The 20,884-nt window shown below is 45.1% G+C and overlaps 1 protein-coding gene across 1 annotated transcript in view; it reads right to left on the reverse strand.

Annotated features, from left to right (window-relative positions):
• Positions 1 to 20,884, reverse strand: part of EIF3H (eukaryotic translation initiation factor 3 subunit H) — a 124,713-nt gene that overhangs the window by 14,838 nt on the left and 88,991 nt on the right. The window contains exons 3-5 of the mRNA XM_032765276.2: positions 3,491 to 3,658; positions 1,870 to 1,969; positions 97 to 246 (exon numbers count right to left, since the gene is read on the reverse strand). Coding sequence (XP_032621167.1) covers positions 97 to 246; positions 1,870 to 1,969; positions 3,491 to 3,658 — 418 coding nt within the window. The remainder of the gene's footprint in view (positions 1 to 96; positions 247 to 1,869; positions 1,970 to 3,490; positions 3,659 to 20,884) is intronic.

A 20,884-nucleotide genomic window follows, 5' to 3' on the forward strand; every position in this document is an offset into this window, starting at 1 on the left:
CCCACTGATTGTAACAAGGCTGGATTTCATGATGGTGTTAAAGCGCAGTTTGGGAACATGAATAAAGATACATCCATTATTTTAACAAGTACTTACCTGCCAGACAGACTGAGCAATTCATGTTTATCTGCTACTGCCGATTTCTTTTCCAGCTCCCAAAGCATAACATTGATCAGGTACGAATTCTTAATTATAATGGGCACTTCTTCAAACATGTGCTCAAATGCAACATTTGCTTTTTTCAATCTGTAAAGCAAGTTTAGAAAGTTTATGCACAACCAGGAACTTTGCTCCTTGGGGTCGCTATTCTTGTTCTCCAACAGTCAGCTGGTGATTCCGTAGAGCCCTAGATTTCCAGAGCTCCATTGCCAAGAGAGGCATTTGCATGGAAAAACTTTACATTAAAAAGCCTTGTACAAACTAACCAAGTGAAAAAGCCCTCAAAAGTAAAGCAGATGCTTTAAGCACTAATGTGTTATTTACAACAATAAACTTCCACCAAAAGACTACAATGGCAAGGTTAACTCTGCCCCACCAGAATATTTTACTGTTTTCCTTACCATCAGTTTTTCTTAACTAGAAGTGACTAGTCACCACACAGCTCTGCAATAAGTTCTTAGTTCACAACTACTGTGTTACAATGAAACACACTAATGCTTCTTTGGAAAGCTGCATTCTCCAGTAACTGTACATATAACTTTAAATCACTGACATAATTAAAAAGAGGATGATGAAATATATTTAAATTCTAGTCAGAAAAGAACAGAATTTTCTTATTTTTATAGCATTTTACCTTACCTTTATTACCCCTTACTTTTAATTTTTAAACAGACAAAATAGACATGGATACCTCTCATCAGACCAAATAAAGGTACAATACACAAGTTTGGGGGCACGTGCAGTATGTGTGGCTCCATTAAGGCTGGAAACTAAAACATTCATTTCCATTTTTTAGACTAAGCAGCAAACTAATGGAAATGTTATCTTTAGACACTGAGCAGTGAAATGGTTCAGTTTTTCTGAATGAAAGCTTCGCGTGGGTTTCTTTTTTGATACTGAGATGATTAGGGGGAAATGTCATGCTAGCAGCTGCTTCAATTATAAGTGGTTACTCAATGGCAGTATCAAACAAGCAGCATTGTTGCAACGAATTAAATAACACAATTCACAAAACATATTCTTGCCACAAAAATAGTAAAACTTGTTATTTGATTAGTAAGTCTCAAGAACAGCTCAATTTTTAGAGGTCTCTATTTCTGGCCAAGAGACTGTTTATTATTATTGATAATGTGATAGTGTTAATAGGCCTCATTGTGCTAGGCAGCCTAGACTGATAGGTCTGCTTTGGAAGCAAAGTAAATATTCTGGAATAAAAGTAATTTCATTCCAGAAGACAGTGCCCAAGGAATAGCTACAGCAAATAGTTATTCCAGAATACCCATGCTGGTCAATTTCACCCATGCAGACAAGGCCTTAAGAGACTGTTCCCTTTCTCTATCTCTTTGTGTATTTCTGCCCTTTTGGATCACCTCAGTGTATCTCTGCCCCTGTTCTCAGTTGTAGCTGTCTTCACAACATTCATCCCATGGCTGGAGTGATAGAATGCAGCACATCCTTTCAAAACATAGGTTAGTGTTGCTTCCCCAAGCCAATTGTAGGAGTGGCTTGGAGCAACATCTTCATCATTTCTTAGTCATTGCATTTGAGTACACATCCATCACTAGAATTACATACCTGGTTTCCACAGAAATTGACATCACACCAGAATTTTTTGTTAAAAATCTCCTTTTAACCCTCCTCCTCCCATCCTCCGCCCTCCCCAACCAAAAAAAGAAGGATCATGAAGAGAGATCCTTTTAAAATACTTACGCTTCTGGAGAGAAATCTTTCTCTTTGCAAACTTCCATCAGTTTGGGTGTTAGTCTGTAAGCCTTTAGTGACAGAGATCCTTGGGCAGTCTTAATGGGATCTAAGACAAAGCATGGACGAAGGACACAATTACAAAGATGATTTAAAATGAGTCTGCTTCTACTTGAATATTTCTTTGGATGGTTTACATTTTAGGAAAAATATTATATTGCATATTTATATTTAAAAACCGAAAAAAATCAGCACAACAGGGACTGTAGTCCCCTGACTAGAAGTATAGTAATGAAATATAAATAGAACTGAACTACATGTAATGTATCCATTTACTCATCTAATGCAAAGGTGGGACTTAAAGTTATTTATTTTTAAGAAAAGTGAAAAGTACTAATTCCTGATTTCTTTTCCTTAGCACAAACTACCCAAACAACTCACATATGATGGCTGCCTCACTGAAATATAAAGGTTTCCCCCTCACAAAAAGGCAGCTCTACCTACTATGTAGTAAAATAAAAATATTTACTAAACCATAATCACTTAATACCAAAGTGAGATTTAAGATTAGTGATAGGCCAATTCATATTAGGCAAACTGTCTAATTGCTTGGGACAAAAATATAACTGATGCATAAAAAGATTAGCTTCCTCTTGACATACTCTCGAGTTCAGTGGAATGTTTTCTAAACAAACTGTTAAATTCCTAGGACAGGGAAGCTTAACACTTGCAGCATGATAGCGGCTAAGGTATGCCAATATTAGAATAAAAACTGTTAACATTCATGTTATCTGAAATTTAACACAGTCAAACTTTTAGCAATCGGTGATAAAATGAAAACCAAAATAGACTTGAACAAGTGGAAAATTCATCAAGGTCTGATGATGCAATGTTTCCAGCCAATATAAGTATACTTTAACAACTTGTTCTTTACTGTAATCCAATTGTTAACATACTGAAACAATTTTGGGGCAGCTCATAAGATTGATCGTATTCATTAGTATTTTTTCTGACAGATACTCAAGACGTTACATTTACTTCTCAGCTGGAAACTATATGCAAGTCTGCCAGATATGGCTAACTGTGAGTGTTCGGGGAGGGGGAGGCTATAAAGCTGTTAAATTGCCTACGGTTCTGATACAGCACAGAACATCTGGTCTGGAGAGTTTGAGGAAACACCATTAAATAGGCAGAAAATAAAAAAATCTTTGTGCTGAGAAACAGTCCAGGTTTTGTATGCTTCTGTCAGAGGTATAAAAAAATTTGGCAATTTGTGTTATGATTGGTCAGTCACGTACAGAGCCAGACACTCTAGCAATCGGGCATTTTTAGACATCTGGTCTAGTTCCACCAGTCCCTTCAATGAGGGAGGGGAGATGGAGGAATAAAAATGAAGCAGCTACTCCAGCATTCCAAAACGTACACATCAGGGCTCTGATAGCAAGAAAAATAAACAGAAAGAAGGAAACCCTGTCTAGACTTAGCTGCTGCTGAGGCTGCTGTAGACACAGGGTTGGTATTTACTTGAAAAGGCCTGCCAGGCTACTCTTACAGGCAAAAGACAGAATACAAAAATAGTAGTAATAATATTAAGAGGGGAAAAGAATAATAAAGGAAACCTCATACTAACCGTAAATGAGAACGACAGACTCCTCAATTGCATGTTGGTAACTGAACTGGGAGTCCAGGAGGGCACGAGTGACAAAAGAGCCATAGTAAGTAGATTGGTACCAGCCAACATGAAGATGATCAATGTTTACGTGGCGAAGGCTTCGCATCATTTCCATCTGGTATTGAACTAGATGAAATAAAAAGATTGTTAAAGCGTGAACTTCTAAAAACTATTTCTTGAGAACACCAACAATTAAACCTCAGCAAGTTACATTTTTCACAACTATAAAATCAGATTGGTTTATTTCAGTCACTACTCAGCACAGATAATATTAAAAATTGGAACTTGTTGGATAAAGTCAGAATAAAACTATTTTGGTTAATCAGAATACTTGTCTCATTTGGAGTTCACTGCTAAACTTATCAACGAACTATTACAGTGATTATTGCATTCATTACCTTGTTCATTTAGGTAAAAAAATTCTGATATTGTGTGTCTCATAGCAAAAATAAATTTCTGTTCGACAGGAACATTCTGTTCAAGAGTAAAATTAGTGTAACTGAGTTCTTTAATAGTATTCAATATTATAAGTCTTATAAGATAATTTTGAAAACTATTACATGAGAAAGCAGATTTATGGGAACCAAAAGAAAAAAAGAGTTTATTTTAGATGTAAATATGAGATAATACTGAAACAACTGTACATTTGTAGGAATACACACAGTAATTGTGTCCCCCCATTCGGAGCCACCTACTGCAACTGTCAGGGAGTTCTTCACATTAATCTTTAATTTTTTACACTTCTTTTTTAACATGTTGTACATTACTTAAGAAGGGAGAGAAAAACAGCCATTTTGTTAGGATTATTATACTAAGAAAAAACAGTTACCTTTTCCGTAACTGCTGTTCTTCAAGATGTGTTGCTTATCTCTATTCCACAGTAGGTTAGCGTGCTCGCCACGTGCACCGGTGCCAGAAGTTTTTCCTCTAGTAGTACCCATAGAGGGGAGTGCCCCCACGACTCCTGGAATGGCGCCTGCCTGGCGCGGTATAAGGTGAGATACACACTCCCCCCACCCTCAGTTCCTTCTCGCCATACAACTTTGACAGAGGGGAAGGAGGGTGGGATGTGGAATAGATACGAGCAACACATCTCAAAGAACACGTTACGGAAAAGGTAACTGTGAGTGATTGCTCATGTGTATTCCATAATAGGTGATTCCAAGCTATATCTGTTGGAGGTGCATAGGAGTTCACAAGTTCCTAGAATGGAGGACAGCCCTGCCGAACCCGGTGGTATTCCTGGTTTGGGGGATGATCACATAGTGCGAGGTGAACGTGTGAACCGACCACGCGGCGGCCCTACAAATGTCCTGGATTGGGAGGTGGGCCACGAAGGCAGCCGATGAGGTCTGTGCCCGGGTCGAGTGTGCCTTCGCAATGGGTGGTGGGGGGACACCCGCCAGCTTATAATAGGAATGGATGCACAAAGTGATCCAATTGGAAATCCGCTGAGTGGAAATCGGTTGGCCCCTGGTGCGCTCATCCGAGGTGACAAACAGTTGTGAGGACTTTCTGAATGGCTTAGACCACTCAAGGTAGAAAGCCAGAGCCAGCCGCACATCAAACGTGTGGAGGCGGCGTTCCTCACTGGATGTGTGAGGCAGAGGACCAGTGGAAAGATGTCCTGACCCACGTGGTAGGCAGAGACCACCTTCGGGAAGAACATGGGGTGTGGGCGGAGCTGAACCTTGTCCTTATGAAAGATCATGTCAGGGCCCTGAGCTCCGAGACTCGCCTGGCTGACGTGATAGCAACCAGGAAGGCCACCTTCCACGAGAGGTGAGACCAGGAGCACACGGCCAGTGGTTCAAACAGGGGCCTGGAGGGACGAGCCAACACCAGGTTTAGGTCCCACTGTGGGACCGGGTGACTAGAATATGGGAAAAAACGGTCTAGACCCTTAAGGAACTGGCCAGTCATAGCATGGGAAAATACTCTGGGTCCTTGCACCGGCAGATGAAGACTGATATGGCCGCCAGGTGCACCTTGATGGATAAGGGCACCAGGCCCTGGGCCCTCAGGTGGAGAAGGTAATCAAGGATAAGCTGGATCGGGGCAGTCACCAGGGAGACCCCCTGGTCTGCTGCCCACCTAGAAAACCGGGACCACTTCGCCAAAGAAGCACAGCGAGTGGAGGGTCATCTACTTCCGAGGAAGATGCGCTGAACTTGCTCTGAGCACGTCCTTTCCTCTCTACCTAACCACTGAGCAGTCATGCATTAAGGAGAAGAGCTGCTAGGCTGGGATGGAGGAGGCAGCTCTGGGCCTGTTCGAGCAGGTCTGGGCGGAGCGGCAACGGCCACGGCAGAGCTACCGCCAGGCCCGTGAGGATCCCGTACCAATACTGCCTGGATCATGCTGGGGAAATCAGGAGGACTCGGGCCTTGTCCGACTTTGTCTTCTCCAGGACCCTGTTAATTAGAGGGAACAGGGGGAAGGCGTTGAGAAGCCGGCCTGACCAGGACTGGACAAAGGCACTGGAGATAGTGCCCCTTCCCAGGCACACCCCCGGAGCAGAACCGGGGGCATCGCCAGTTCTGCTGAGTCACGAATAGGTCCTCCTGGGGAGTTCCCCACCATCGGAAGAGCCAGTGGGCACTTCTGGGTGGAGGAACCACTCGTGTTGTGAGGAAAACTCCCTGCTCAAGCAATCTACCCTCTCACTGTAGGCACTCGGTAAGTGGAAGGCCTTCAGGTGGATGTCGTGGCCTATAAAGAAGTCCCACAACCTGAGGGCTTCAAAGCAGAGGGCAGAGGAGTGGGCCTCGCCTTGCCTGTTGATATAGAACATCAAGGCCGTGTTGTCCATTAGAAACCTGACCTTGTGGAAGGTCATACATGACAGCCACACTGCTCAGAGCTCTTTGATGTTTATGTGTAGGGTCAGGTCCTGAGCCGACCACAGACCTTGGGTCTGAAAGCTCCCCATATGGGCCCCCTAATCCAGATCCAATGCATTGTACACCAGCTCCAGTGACGGGGCCTTGTCCCTGAATGGGACCCCTTGGAGCATGTTGTTCAGGGTGGACCACCATCACAGGGAGGTAACCACAGCATCTGGCATGGTGAAGACCTTGTCCATCCTGTCTGTGGCCTGAGAGAAATTTTCGAAGCCAATCAGAGCTGGAGGGGCCTCATCCTGAGTCTGGCGTGATGGACCATGTACATGCACGCTGACATATGACCCAAGAGTTGCAGGCAAACTCTGGCTATTGTCACCGGGAACCTTGTGACCGAGTCAATGAGACCTTTCAGGGTCTTGAAGCTGTCAGGCGGGAGAGAGTCCCTGGCTGACACTGCGTCCAGGAGCGCCCCGATAAACTCTATGCACTGGACCGGGACTAACATGGACTTGGTGTTGTTTACCAGTAGGGCCAAGGTGGTGCATATGGACAGGAGGAGTGCCACGTGATCCTCACCTGGAACCGGGAGGTGCCCTTGATGAGACAATAATCCAGATAGGGAAATATCTGTACTCCCTGCCGTCTGAGGTAGGTCGCCTCTCCTGACACGCATTTTGTGAACACTCTAGGGGCAGTGCACAGCCCAAATGGGAGGACCATAAATTGGTAATGATTTTGTCCCACCACAAAACGGAGGAAGTACCTGTGCCCCTCGAATACGTGGATATGGAAGTATGTGTCCTGTAGATCGAGATCAGTGTATCAGTCCCTGGGATCCAGGGAGGGGATGGAGGAGGCCAGGGAGACCATGTGGAACTTGAGCTTCACCATGTGCTGGTTCAGACCCTGTAGGTCCAGTAAGGGCCTGAAACCCCCTTTGGGATAAGGAACTAACAGGAGTAGTAGCCATGAACTCCTCGGGCATGACCTCTATTGCTCCTAGTCCAAGGAGCCGCCCCACTCCAGCTTGAGCAGCACTCTGTGCGAAGGGTCCCCCAAGAGGGATGGGGGGGGGTGGCTGGGCGGGGAGAAGGTACACTGGAGGGTGTAGCCCCAGGAGATGGTGTTGAGGACCCATCGGTCCGAAGTGAGCTGAGACCATTCCGGGAGGAAAGCACACAACCGGTTGGAGAAAGGAGGCTTTATTGGGGTTGGATCTCTGACGAGGACTGGCGGGTTGCCCCCGAGCATCCTGTCAAAAATCGCCTTTTCCCTGCCTGCTTGCCCTTGGAGGGTCCAGGCTGGGGGGCAGGATGAGATTGCCTGTGAGGGCGTCTCTTATAGTCCCATTACTTCCTACGGGTGGCCCCATACTTCGAGAGGGTGGTCGGGATTGCAGTCTGCTGCGGTCTGAACTTAGGTTTTGCTGGAGCCGGGACATAGGTCTGGTCTACACTATGCGTTTAAACTGATTTTAGCAGCGTTAAACCGATTTAACCCTGCACCCATCCACATAACGAGGCCCTTTACATCGATATAAAGGGCTCTTTAAACCGGTTTCTGTACTCCTCCCCGACGAGAGTAGCGCTGAAATCGGTATTACCATATCGGATTAGGGTTAGTGTGGCCACAAATCGACAGTATTGGCCTCAGGCGGTATCCCACAGTGCACCATTGTGACTGCTCTGGACAGCAATCCAAACTCAGATGCACTGGCCATGTAGACAGGAAAAGCCCCGCGAACTTTTGAATTTCATTTCTTGTCTGCCCAGCGTGGAGCTCTGAGCAGCACGGGTGGCGATGCGGTCCCAAATCCAAAAAGAGCTCCAGCATGGACCGTACGGGAGATACTGGATCTGATCACTGTATGGGGAGACAAACCTGTTCTATCAGAGCTCCGTTCCAGAAGACAAAATGCCAAACCATTTGAAAAAATCTCCAGGCTATGATACAGGGTCCACAGCACAGTGCTGTGTGACAAGCGTAACGGAAAGCCAAAGAATCAAATGGACGCTCATGGAGGGAGGGAGGGGGTACCGAGGGCTCCAGCTATCCCACAGTCCCCGCAGTCTCCGAAAAGCATTTGCATTCTTGGCTGAGCTCCCAATGCCTATAGGGTTAAACACATTGTCCAGGGTGGTTCAGGGTATATGTCGTCAATTTGCCACCCCTTTCCCCCTGTGAAAGAAAAGGGGAAAAAAATCGTTTCTTGACTTTTTTATGTCACCCTATGTCTACTGCATGCTGCTGGTAGATGCAGTGCTGCAGCACTGAATAGCACCATCCTCTCCCCTCCCCTCCCCGGTGGGAGACGGTACCGTACCGAAGGACCGATAGCTGTTATCTGTGAGTGCTCCTGGCTGGCCTCAGGTGAGGTCGGCCGGGGGTGCCTGGGTAAAAATAGGAATGACTCTCGTCATTCCCAGTAGATGGTACAGAACGGCTGGTAACCATCCTCATCACAGCAACTAGGGGCTGAGCTCCATCAGCCCCCTCCTTTCACGTCTAAAGAAAAGATTCTGTACTGCCTGGACTATCATAGCAGCGGGAGGCTGGGCTTCTCTCCCCCACACCGTTTAATGTCCTGCCTGGACTATCATAGCAGCTGGAGGCTGCCTCCCCCTCATTTTATCTCACTAACAACTCAGTGTTTCTTATTCCTGCATTCTTTATTACTTCATCACACAAATGGAGGGGGGGACACTACCATTGCCACGGTAGCCCAGGAAGGTCGGGGGAGGAGGGAAGCAATGGGTGGGTTTGTTGCAGGGGCACCCCCTAGAATGGCATGTAGCTAATAATTTCTGCGGGATCTGACACGGAGCGGCTGTGCTCTCTGGTTCTCTGATAGACTGGTTCTCTAGTACACTTGCACCATATTCTAGGCAGGGCTGACTATTTTTAGATAAACTATAAAGGAGGGATTGAATTGGGGAGTCGTTCCCATTTTTGTCTTTGTGCCCCCAGCTGACCTCAGCGAAGGTCAGCCAGGAGCACCGATGACAGCAGCAGATGGTATTGAACGACTGATAACCGTCATCTCATCGCCAATTTACAATAGCACAGCAGACGGTACAGAACGACTGGTAACCGTCTCTGCTATCTTGCAATGGCAAATGAATGCTGCTGTGCAGCACTGCAGTACCGCCTCTGTCAGCAGCATCCTGTAGACATGCGGTGACAGTGACAAAAGGCAAAACGGGCTCCATGGTTGCCATGCTATGGCATCTGCCAGAGCAATCCAAGGGAAAAGGGCGCAAAATGATTGTCTGACGTTGCTTTCACGGAGGAAGGAATGAGTGACGACATTTACCCATTTACCCAGAATCACCCGCGACACTGTTTTTGCATCATCATGCATTGGAATCTCAGTCCAGAATTCCAGTGGGCGGGGGAGACTGTGGGAACTATGGGATAGCTACCCACAGTGCAATGCTCCAGAAATTGACCCTAGCCTCGGTACATGGACGCACACCGCCGAATTAATGTGCTTAGTGTGGCCACGTGCACTCTATTTTATACAATCTGTTTTACAAAACCGGTTTATGTAAAATCGGAATAATCCCGTAGTGTAGACGTACCCATAGAGACCCAGGGTCTGGATGGTGGTGCGGGAATCCTTCATGCCATGCAGCTTTGTATCTGTTTCCTCTGCAAACAGAGCTTTCCCATCAAATGGGAGATCCTGTATGGAGGATTGCACCTCACCGGAGAGCCCGCAGAACAGGAGTCATGATGCCTGTCTCATGGACACCACGGAGGCCATTGAACGTGCGGCCATGCCCACAGCATCCGAGGCAGCCTGCAGGTAAGCCCAAGCTGCCATTGCCCCTTCCTCCACCAGAGCCCTGAACTCCTTCTTATCGTGCTCCTGGAGGGAGACCTCAAATTTAGGCAAGGAGCCCCGCAGATTAAATTAGTATCAACCCAAGAGGACCTGATGGTTTTCCACTTGTAACTGGTATTCATCTTTGAGCTTCATTTTTCTTCCGAAAGAATCCAGTTTCTGAGAGTCTTCGTTCTTTGGGGTCAGGGCTGGCTGACCCTGTCGTTCCCTGCGGTTGACTGACTTGACCAACAGGGAGTTGGGCGCTGAGTGGGGATATAGGTACTCATGTTCTTTAGTGAGTAAAAAGTGCTTGCATTCTGCCTTTGATATAGGGGCCAACGAGGCCAATGTTTGCCACAGGGCATTTGAAATTTTAGCCACCCCTTCATGGAGCAGCAAGGCCACCCTACCCAGTGCTGATCGGGACAACACGTTGAACAGGAAGTCCGAGGGCTCCTCCATCTCATCTGCCTGGAGGTGGAGGCTTGCTGCCAACCTCTTTAAAAGCTCTTAGCAGGCCCTGAAGTCCTCCTGCGGGATAGAGGGACGCGGAGCAAAGAGGCTGGTACAGTGCTTTGGGTGTTGGCTGGCACCAAAGGATCCACCGTCTGGTTGGACTCCGGGCGCGGTACTGAGGACGAGCATCCCACCGACTCTTTTGTCGGGGGTCTGGAGAGGGAGGCCGACAGTGCTTCCTAACTCCAGTCACCAAGTGAGCTCCCACCAGGGGCTACGCCAGAGATCATGGTGCCCACCACACTCAATACCACTGCACCTGCTGTGGGGCCGGCTCCCTGGGTTGACCGGTCTGGCCTGTCGAAGGACGGCTACGAATGGAGACTGGGATGGTGTAGGAGCTGCTGCTGTCTCTCGACTGGGAGAATGGCGGTGCCGTGATATGTGACAGCCACCAGACTGCGATCTTGATGTGGAGGACCGGTACCAATGGTAACGGCTGCTCCACGAATGGTCTCGACAGGCAGATCCGTGATGGTGAGGCGCTGGCGACTGTCGCCCTGGGCTGCAGTGCCTTAGCAGCAACTTGGAGCAGGAGCCCAAGCGAAAATGGTGTTGACAACCATGCTGTGACCGACTGCGGTACCCTCTCCAGGACGAGGACTGACAATAGTGTCCACCGCGGTCCCGTAGATGTCCGCTCTCTGAGGACTGGTGCTGTGAGTCCCAGCACGATTGAACCCAGCCCGAGAGTCTGGTCAGCATCGAGGGCAATCCACATGGACCCTGCCTCGCTGGGCGGTGATCGACATCGCAAATGTTCTCTTGACCGAGACCGGTACCAAGCGAGGGGTGACTGTGGAGATCCCAGCAGAGGCTTGCCTCTGGAGCGTGGGGCCGACATCGGCGGCAGTCCGGGCACCAGCACGGACAAGACGTCCTGGGCCGCTTGGAGGGCTTCAGACATGGACAGCATCTGGACATCCAGAGAGGCCTGTTCTGAAGAGGCCAGGCTACTGCGCTCTACGTGAGTGGGGAACAAGGACTGCCTGACATGGGCCTAGCCTCTGTTCCAGACTTCCCTCAGTGCCGTTGCAAAGAGGGAGTCTTCTTGGATCTCTTGGTGTGCCTCGTGGATGGAGAGCAGTGCCATCTGATCGATAGCACCAGCGGATCACCACATACCAACACCGCGGTGCCCAGTACAAGCTCAGAGCAGCATGCTGGGGTCAGGGTCAACACCAACTCCATCAGAATGGGTCGGAGCCTAATGTCCCTTTCTCTTTCGGTCCGAGGCTTAAACAATTTGCAAATCTTGCATCTCTCACTGATATGGGTTTCTCCCACGCAGTGCAACAGTCTGTGTGTGGGTTGTTTCTTGGCGTAGAACGCCAACAAGAACCACATGACTTAAATCCCAGCGCTCGCTAATTACACTAATTAACTACAGGTACTAAATGAACAGTTCTGGGGACGAGCTACAGCAAAGCTGGAGCAGAGCAGTTCTGATGCACCTTCACTGGCGGCAAGAAGGAACTGAGGGTGAGAGAAGCATGCAGCTCCCCTTATACTGCGCCAGGCACATGCCACTCCCCCCTATGGGTACTGCTAGGGGAAAAACTTCCAGCACCGGTGCACATGGTGAGCACGCACACCTATTGTGGAATACACATAAGCAATCCTTGAAGAAGAATTGCGTTGTATGTAGCCAACGAGTAAATTGTTTCCATTAAGTGTCTCATTTAAGCAGATTGCCTTTACATAATACAATCTTATTAAGCAATGTTTAATGTGGTGCAATCTTTCTAATTACAAAAAAATGTATAATGAATTATCATTTCATCACAATTCAGGCATTTTGAACGGATAATCGATGGCTTGTTTACATTTAAACTGCTACAGATGCACCACTATAGCCCTTCAGCGTAGACTCTACTCTGCTGACAGAAGGGGTTTCTCCCGTTTGTAGAGATAACCCACCCCTCGCCCCTCGAGAGACGAAAGCATTCTTCTGTCAATCTACAACTGTCGGCACTGGGAGTTAGGTCAGCATACATCTCTGGGGGGGTGGGGAGGGGATTTTTCACATCACTGTATGCCAATGTAAGCTCCCATTGCAGACCAGCCCTGAGGCACAGTAGCAATTTAAAATCAACAGTTTTAGATTTCAGTGAAATAATCAAATGAACTGATACTAATAGTCAATCCATAGGCAAATTCTTTAAAATTATGTTTGCGGGCTGTACAACTTGCAAATTTCAGTTTACTCCTGTTTCATTTTTTTTTAAAACCAACAAACTCCTGTGCACATGCAGAAATATAACCGCCATAGCATAAGGTGGCTACATAATAAGCAAGAGTAGAGGATCACTTTCAAAATGTATCCCTGTCTTCAGACATAAGTTTGTGTCTGAAGGCAGGGAGGGAAATAAACCCATTCACGTTGGTTAATGATATTAGCACACATTTCTCAGGAGTGAACAAATATTCTTCCAACTTGGCAAACTGTAAATGCCAAAGCCTGCTTATAGTTGCCCTGTGGCCAAAAGATCATTTGCCACATCTTCCCACTCTTTGTAATTACCATATATACTTGTTCATGAGCCAAATTTTTTTTTAGTAAAAAAAGGAAGCATCAGAGAAGGGGGTCGGCTTTTGAGCAGGTATAGAGAGGGAGAGGTGGGACACAGCTGCCCCTCGCCCCCCAAAACAGAGGGGGCAAGGAGAGGCAGTACAGCCAGCAGAGCCAGAAGGGAAGAGGCAGGGCCAGAGTCTCTCCGCTTCTGACCCTTCACAAGCATGAGTAAAGATATTCCATACTCTTCAGTGCAAATCAGGAAGGCAATCGGTGATTCTGTGGAGAGACCAACACTTCCAAGAGAAGTTCTCAAACTCTGCCTTTTTAGAAACAGCAGTCAGCAATGTGGACTTTGAAAAGAGGGATGTAAATAATGGCTTTTAGCAGACAGTAGGTGTGACAAATATGGCAATAAACTTGTGAGACCTTATTGAATGAAGTTTAAGTTTCTTTGTGGTCCACTGTACTGAATACAAAGTATGTTAATTATTGTGTGCCGGTATTGTGTGTAACCTCTCTAGGGGAGCGATGTGATGTGAGCTAGGGAGTTCAAAAGACTATAATGAAAATGTGCCAGACAAGAATGGACTTTTGGAACAATAAAAGTGTGTGATGGTTTTCCTGGGAAGTACCTAAGAAGAGATCATGCAAATTCCCCATCTCCCATTACACAAAAACCCTTTTTTGAAGCTATGCCCTGAGGAATAAAGTCATTGTCTTCTGATTACCTGATCTCAAAAACTGAAGATCAAACGCCTGAGCTATATAAAGAAACAGCTGAACTGCCCAATCAGGGCTCTGGTTCTGAGACAGTTATGAATTTGTAAACACAGGGAAAATCCAGTTCTGGGTTTTGAAAGACTGACACCTACCACAGAACCCAAGTTAGGAGTTGGGGGGTGACCTCATGTAGGCTTTTTAACATGCATGCATCTTCTTTTATTGTGTTTAATATGTTTTCTCTAACGTTTTCACCATAAGAATAAATGTGCTTTCTCAGAAAGAGTTGTGCGGTAATTTATAACTGCGGGTAACACACTGGTCATAGTTTTGGGTGAGAAAGCAAAGTGCTGATGCTGGCCTTTTAGTCTATCACAAAGCAGGCAGCTTTAGAGAACCCCCAATCAGTGAGATGTGAGTCTTCGCCCAAGAGTGGTGACGGCTAGGAGCTGGGAGCCTGTGGTGGGTGCCCTTGGTGGATCAGGGAGAAGGAAAATAGATGCAGTTATCCTAAAACTGTGACGAAAAGTAAAAGCATCCACTGACAGCTGTCCACATCTGCAAATCACCACTTCCCGATTTCACTATTTTTAGCAGATAAATAATAATGCAGGAAACATGTATGCTGCGTAGAAAAGTCTCAAAGGATCGATAAAGTATCCACAGCTAGCAACCCTGTCTCTGAAAAATAATTACATAAGTAAAAATCAATCACGGGGAAAGGTTCCTATCAGAAAGAAAAAGTAACTTTTTACTAAGCACAGACAAAAGCATGTTTGAACATTAAGCAGCAGCTAGGGTTCCAACAAAAATGTCAGGTTGCACAACTACATAATAAATAACCCTCAAATTGTCTGTGCTGGTATAATGAGCACTATTTCTTCACATTGTTTCCATCATTCTGTAAAGCATCACTTCCTTAACTGAGTTAACCATGGACCAGCTAGCCCTCAGATCTGTTAAGAATTTGGACAAGTCACTCAGCTGCACTGGTCAGGTGTTCATACTTTAGAATCAAATTATTTGGATGTATGGGGGGGCGGGGATGGAGGGTGTTCCACTGCTTCCCAAACCAGACTGCAAATATGCCCTTTATTTACAACCATATTATTAGTTTTAGAGTGAAAAGCGTTATCTGACTACTGAAATATGACTTTTTGGGGTACAGACACAGACAACTGGATTAAGTTACCTGTTTCACTGGAACATAATGTACATATTGTTAAAGAAACTTAAATCAGTTAAGAAGCTTTGTCAACATGAAGTACACAAAAAATGACTGTTCGGCATTATTCTGTTTGTGCTGTACTGAAGTACTATGTGCTGGATTAAGAGTATATGATCACTGTCTCCTGGGACCCTCACAAAAATGTGTATCTCATGAGGTGCTCTCAGTGAGCAAGATTTCAGACAGAAAGTCTACTTTTGCTGAGTGATCAGGAACTAAAAACATTATTTATCTTCTCTCCATCCTTTCACACACTAATCTTTTTCTAAAGTTCGTAAAAAGAAGTTTCTTTAAGGAAGCAAGAAAAAGCAGCTTATGTTGACCTAACTATATAAGTCTCTACACTAAAATTTCACTCTTGCCCATGTAACTGCCCCGGGACATCGACTTAATTCCACCTCCATGAGAGGCAGATTATTAATCCTGATGTAGTTAGGTCAATGGAGTGTCCGTATAGACACTGCATTGCTTACATCGACTGCTACTGGCTTTCAGAAGCAATCCCACAATTCCGCACACTGACAGTACAGTTGATACTACCACTTCTGGTTTGGACGCACATTGCTGACACAAACAGCAAAGTGTGGACATGCAAAAGTGATTTAATTATTCTGGCAGCCATATGCCAACATAACTTAGGTCCACAATTTTTTTCTGTACATGTCCTAAATTGCATCATATCTCAATAAATAATTGAGATATGTACTATATCCTTATCTAAATCTGCTTGCCTGTGTTCAGGGTACTCTACATGATGTGTGGTGTTTCAAAGTTTGAGGCAAGGCTACTTTATCATGGACTTTTCATTCACTGATAAAGTTCGCTCTGGCAAATGCCCATCCAAAGCCAACTTTATCTAGTAGCATGGAGATGGACTGAAAAGGGAAGTTAGTTACCCTTTGTTCTTCGAGATATGTGATCCCTATCTGTGTTTCATAGTGGATATGCATGGACTCCATGCAACTAAGACCAGAGAATTCTTGCAAGTAGTGTCTATGCCTCGCTTTCCTTGTACTCCACACAGAGGGGATAAGGGGTGGTTAGAACAACTGCCTCTCCAATTCCTTCTCTTCCTGCGAATCAGAAAGATCCAAAGCACAAGAAAAGAAGGCTGGGTAGTGGAATACAGATAAGGACCACACATCTCAAAGAACTCCAGTTACAAAGGGTAACTAACTTCCCTTTCTTCATCAAGTGCTGGTCTCCATATGTATTCCACTGTCAGTGACAGACAAGCAGTACTCAGAAAGAAGGAAGGTAGGTGTGAGGACAGAAGTGGTATGGCGGCTTGTGGAACTGCTGTCCACAAAGGAGGCATCAATGGGGAAGGCTTGGACAAAGGCATAATCTCTTGTGAATTGTGTGGATGGAAGCCCACATTGCTGCCTTGCAAATATCAGGCAGTGGTACCTGTTGAAATAATACTACTGAAGCTGCTAGCTCTCACGTAAGAGTGAGCCCTTATCCCTTGTGGGGAAGGAAGATGTGTCAACTAAAAGCAAGGTACAGAGAGCCACTTACAGAGTCTCTGGGAAGAAACAGTTTGTCTTCTAACTTGTTCAGCTATGGCAACAAACAGTCCAGGTGACTTTCTAATCTGGTTTGTTCTCTGCAGTTAAAATACCAATGCTTGCATTGAGGGAATAAAGTCTGTTCTCTTTGCTGAAAGCATCATGGAAGCCTCAGGAAGAATACAGGTGAAACCTGGTTGATGAAATCTAAGTATACAACTCACAACCAATTTGGAATTTTCACCCTGTTTCTTAACAGTCTGTCCTGAGGTTGGTACTCTCACTCTCGAGCCACTCCAGATAGCATGACACAGCTGATCCCCGTCCTTTGACTGGTGTATTGTCCAAAAATTGGGGAGCTATGAGCCTTTTTACCATGAAGAGGACAGTCGAAGTCCTCATAACATTGGCATGAAGTCTCACCCAACTTGGACAGAACTGGGAAGGGATCTGAGCTTGTCAGAGTGGATTTCAAAGGGGTTCTACTCTTGTGCTTATGAGAGTGGCCCTTGTTTTCATGGTGGAAACCCAACAAAGAACCTGGAATTACTGCTTCTGCCTCACACTGTATGCTAGAAGATGTGTATGATGGGTTGGGTCACAGAAGCCCCTTTGGAACTGCCACCTGATGTGCCTAGACTACCTCTGAGCCCGTTTTCCCTGTCAGCTTGAGACTTCAGTACCTTGCCCTGTTTGAGCCAGATACACTTGCTTGCTGGAAACACAGATCCAAGTCTGAACCACATCCCCCACAAGCTGCAGTCTTAACTGATAACAGCTTAAGAAGTGCTCCTGTCTCCAGCATTCACATACTCAGCTCCCAATGGGTCCAAACCCCAAATCTGTTTTACTCTGTATAAAGCTTATACAGGGTAAAATCATAAATTATTGACCTTCTATAACACTGATAGAGAGATATGTACAGCTGTTTGCTCCCCTTCCCCCAGGTATCAATACATAGTTTGGGTTAATTAATAAGTAAAAAGTGATTATTAAATACAATAAGTAGGATTTAAGTGGTTCTAAGTAATAACAGACAGAACAAAGTAAATTACCAAACAAAACGAAACAAAACATGCAAGTCTAAGCCTAACACAGTAGGAAACAATGCAGGTAAGTCTCACTCTCAGAGGTGTTCCAAGAAGTTTCTTTGACAGACTAGCCTCCTTCTAGTCTGTGCCCAATCCTTTCCCCTGGTACAGTCCTTGTTCCAGCTCAGGTAGTAGCTAGCGGATTTCTCATGATTGCCGCCCTCTTTGTTCTGTTCCACCCCTTTATATCTCTTTGGCACTAGGCAGGAATCCTTTGTTCCTCTCTGGGTTCCTACCCCTCCTTCTAAATGGAAAAGCACCAGGTTAAACATGGATTCCACTTCAGGTGCCATGATCACATGTCACTGTAAGACTTCATTACCCACTTGCCAGCACACAAATATACAGGAAGATTTACAAGTAAACAGAGCCATTTACAACCAATTGTCCTGGTTAATGGGAGCCATCAAGATTCCAAACCACCACTAATGGCCCACACTTTGCGTAACTACAATAGGACCTCAGAATTATATTTTATATTCCTAGTTTCAGATACAAGAATGACACATTCATACAAATAGGATGAACACACTCAGTAGATCATAACCTTTGCAAAGATATGTTAACTGGAATGTTTTATGCTAGACGTGCCATGTATATCATATTTACACTCATAAGCATATTTCTATAAAGCATTATGCGGTGCATTGTCACAATGTGCTCTGTTATGACTCTGGTCAATATACAGGTCATGGTGGGGGGGTGTCTGTCCAGGCCTGGGTCTGACTGGGGCCTCATTACTTTCTCCATTAGGTACTTCTTAAGCCAGAGTTCTCACACCTGACATATCTAGTTGGGAAAGGAACAACACATATTACACTCAGCAGAGAGATGAAATTCTCCAAGGCAGTACAGATAGCACTGGTGGTCATCATTGACTGAGAAGCAGCACAGACAAGGGACAGTTTTTAAAGCCCCATAAATCTGCATAATCTAAGTCCCGTACTGGAGACGCTAGGGAGTGTGCCTATTACTAAGTATACTATTAAAATTGCTAACCATGACTACATTGAAAAAAGAATCGCTGTATTAAACTTAGAAATATTTACAGATTTGAAGACAAAGAGGGCAGAAGGAAAGGTTCTGGACACTGGAGATTCCAACTCAGGCCATGCAGAGTTAAGAATGAACTGGAGAGGCAGTACTGGTAGTTCCACACTGCCCCATATACACTCAGTGAGAAGCACGAAGAGGGGTTGGGCACAGCTGCAGGCAAACAGACACTACTTGCAAGAATTCTCTGGTCAGCTGCAAGGAGCGCATGCACCCACAGTAGAGTACATATACAGACCAGCACTCAAAGAACTAAAGGCTCATGTTAACAAAAATAACTTGAACTATAGTATTCTTTACAAGAAGGACAGACGTTTATTATATCAGGAGATGCAGGTGATGACAATTTTTGTGATGTCTCACTCATTTTATCAAATTCTCACAACTTGAATATGTTCTATTTTAGTCATCCTAGTGAAGCTATACTGAAAAATGGCTACAATATTTTATTTCCAACAGCAGTGTGAAAAGGGGTAGTATTTTAAGGTAATAGTTTAACCTCTTTTGAATTACTACCATGTGACAAGTGTATTAAAAAACTGCTATAAACTATAGAGGATTTGCCCCATCATTTAGCAGCACAAAACTCAGGTTTCTCCTATTTATCTATTAAATATTTACCAAACTATATTACATGTTTCAGACAATCTTCACTTAAAATTTACCAGATGCTTGTTCAAGGAAACTTCAAATGCATATGCTAAGAATTAAAAATGGATTTTTATTTAATAATGTGCAAACAATTACAAAGGCTACAGATTACCTGAAAACTGTCCTCCACACAGTCTCCCATGTACTTAATATAAATCTGGATTACATCAATTCTCTTCTCCTAACCGCCCCCCTGCAAATTAAGTCTGAAAGAAGCAATCCCCATTATTCCAATTCTACTGATAAAAGTTCACCACTTCTCACTGATACCCCCAATACAAGTGTAGAAACTAACTTGACCATTAGTCCATTCAAAGGACAGTAAATATTGCCCTATTCAATATTATTAACATGCTACTCAGCACTTTCAAAACATGTTTACGAACAGGTACTACATTTTGTCCAAATAGGACTGAATTCTCTTTTGAGGAGTACAAAATTATTACTAACCTTTCATAACTGTTGATCTTTAAAATGTATTGCACATGTCCATTCCACTCTTTGCATGTATTTGCCAGATGCACAGTCAGAAATTTTTCCCTCAGTGGTACCCATCAGAGCCCTCTGTTACCATGCACAATATAAAGGGCCCTCCATCCCATGAAGCTCCTCAGTTCCTTCTTGCAGAACAACTCCAATGCAGAGGGACAGGAGACTGGGCCAAGGAACAGACATGTGTAACACATCTTAAAGATCAACATGGCTACAAAAAGTTAGTTAACCACTTTTTCTTCTTCGAGTGATTGTGTTACCCGGGGTTCTTTCAAACCAAAGCTTTTGGTAACTTACTCTACGTGAGGTGGTATCAGGAAATAAATCAGGGGAGACATGGATGTCTGACTGACAGATGGCTGGCACAAACAGGACAACATAACAGTGCTTTCACTTAAAGCTAAACTTTACTTAGTCTCAAGCACTTACACATGTCCACAACAGGTTAGTAAAACACCCCAACTCTCAATAATTACCACAGCTGAGTGTGGCTCTCGAGTGGCACAGCGGCAGCTCATCTGCCAGTGGGGAACACAAGATGCATCCAGAGGAAGAGTCCAGCCCTGAAGAGCCCCACTACCTCAAACTTTTCCCCCTTATTTATAATACAATGACAGTTGTACAATACAATACAGGGTACGTCTACACTACGGGATTATTCTGATTTTACATAAACTGGTTTTGTAAAACAGATTGTATAAAGTTGGGTGCACGCGGCCACACTAAGCACATTAATTCGGCGGTATGCGTCCATGGTCCGAGGCTAGCGTCAATTTCTGGAGCGTTGCACTGTGGGTAGCTATCCCATAGCTATCCCATAGTTCCCGCAGTCTCCCCCGCCCCTTGGAATTCTGGGTTGAGATCCCAGTGCCTGATGGGGCAAAAAACATTGTCGCG

This window comes from Chelonoidis abingdonii, chromosome 2 (assembly GCF_003597395.2).
Source record: "Chelonoidis abingdonii isolate Lonesome George chromosome 2, CheloAbing_2.0, whole genome shotgun sequence".
Classification (NCBI taxonomy): Eukaryota; Metazoa; Chordata; order Testudines; family Testudinidae; genus Chelonoidis; species Chelonoidis abingdonii.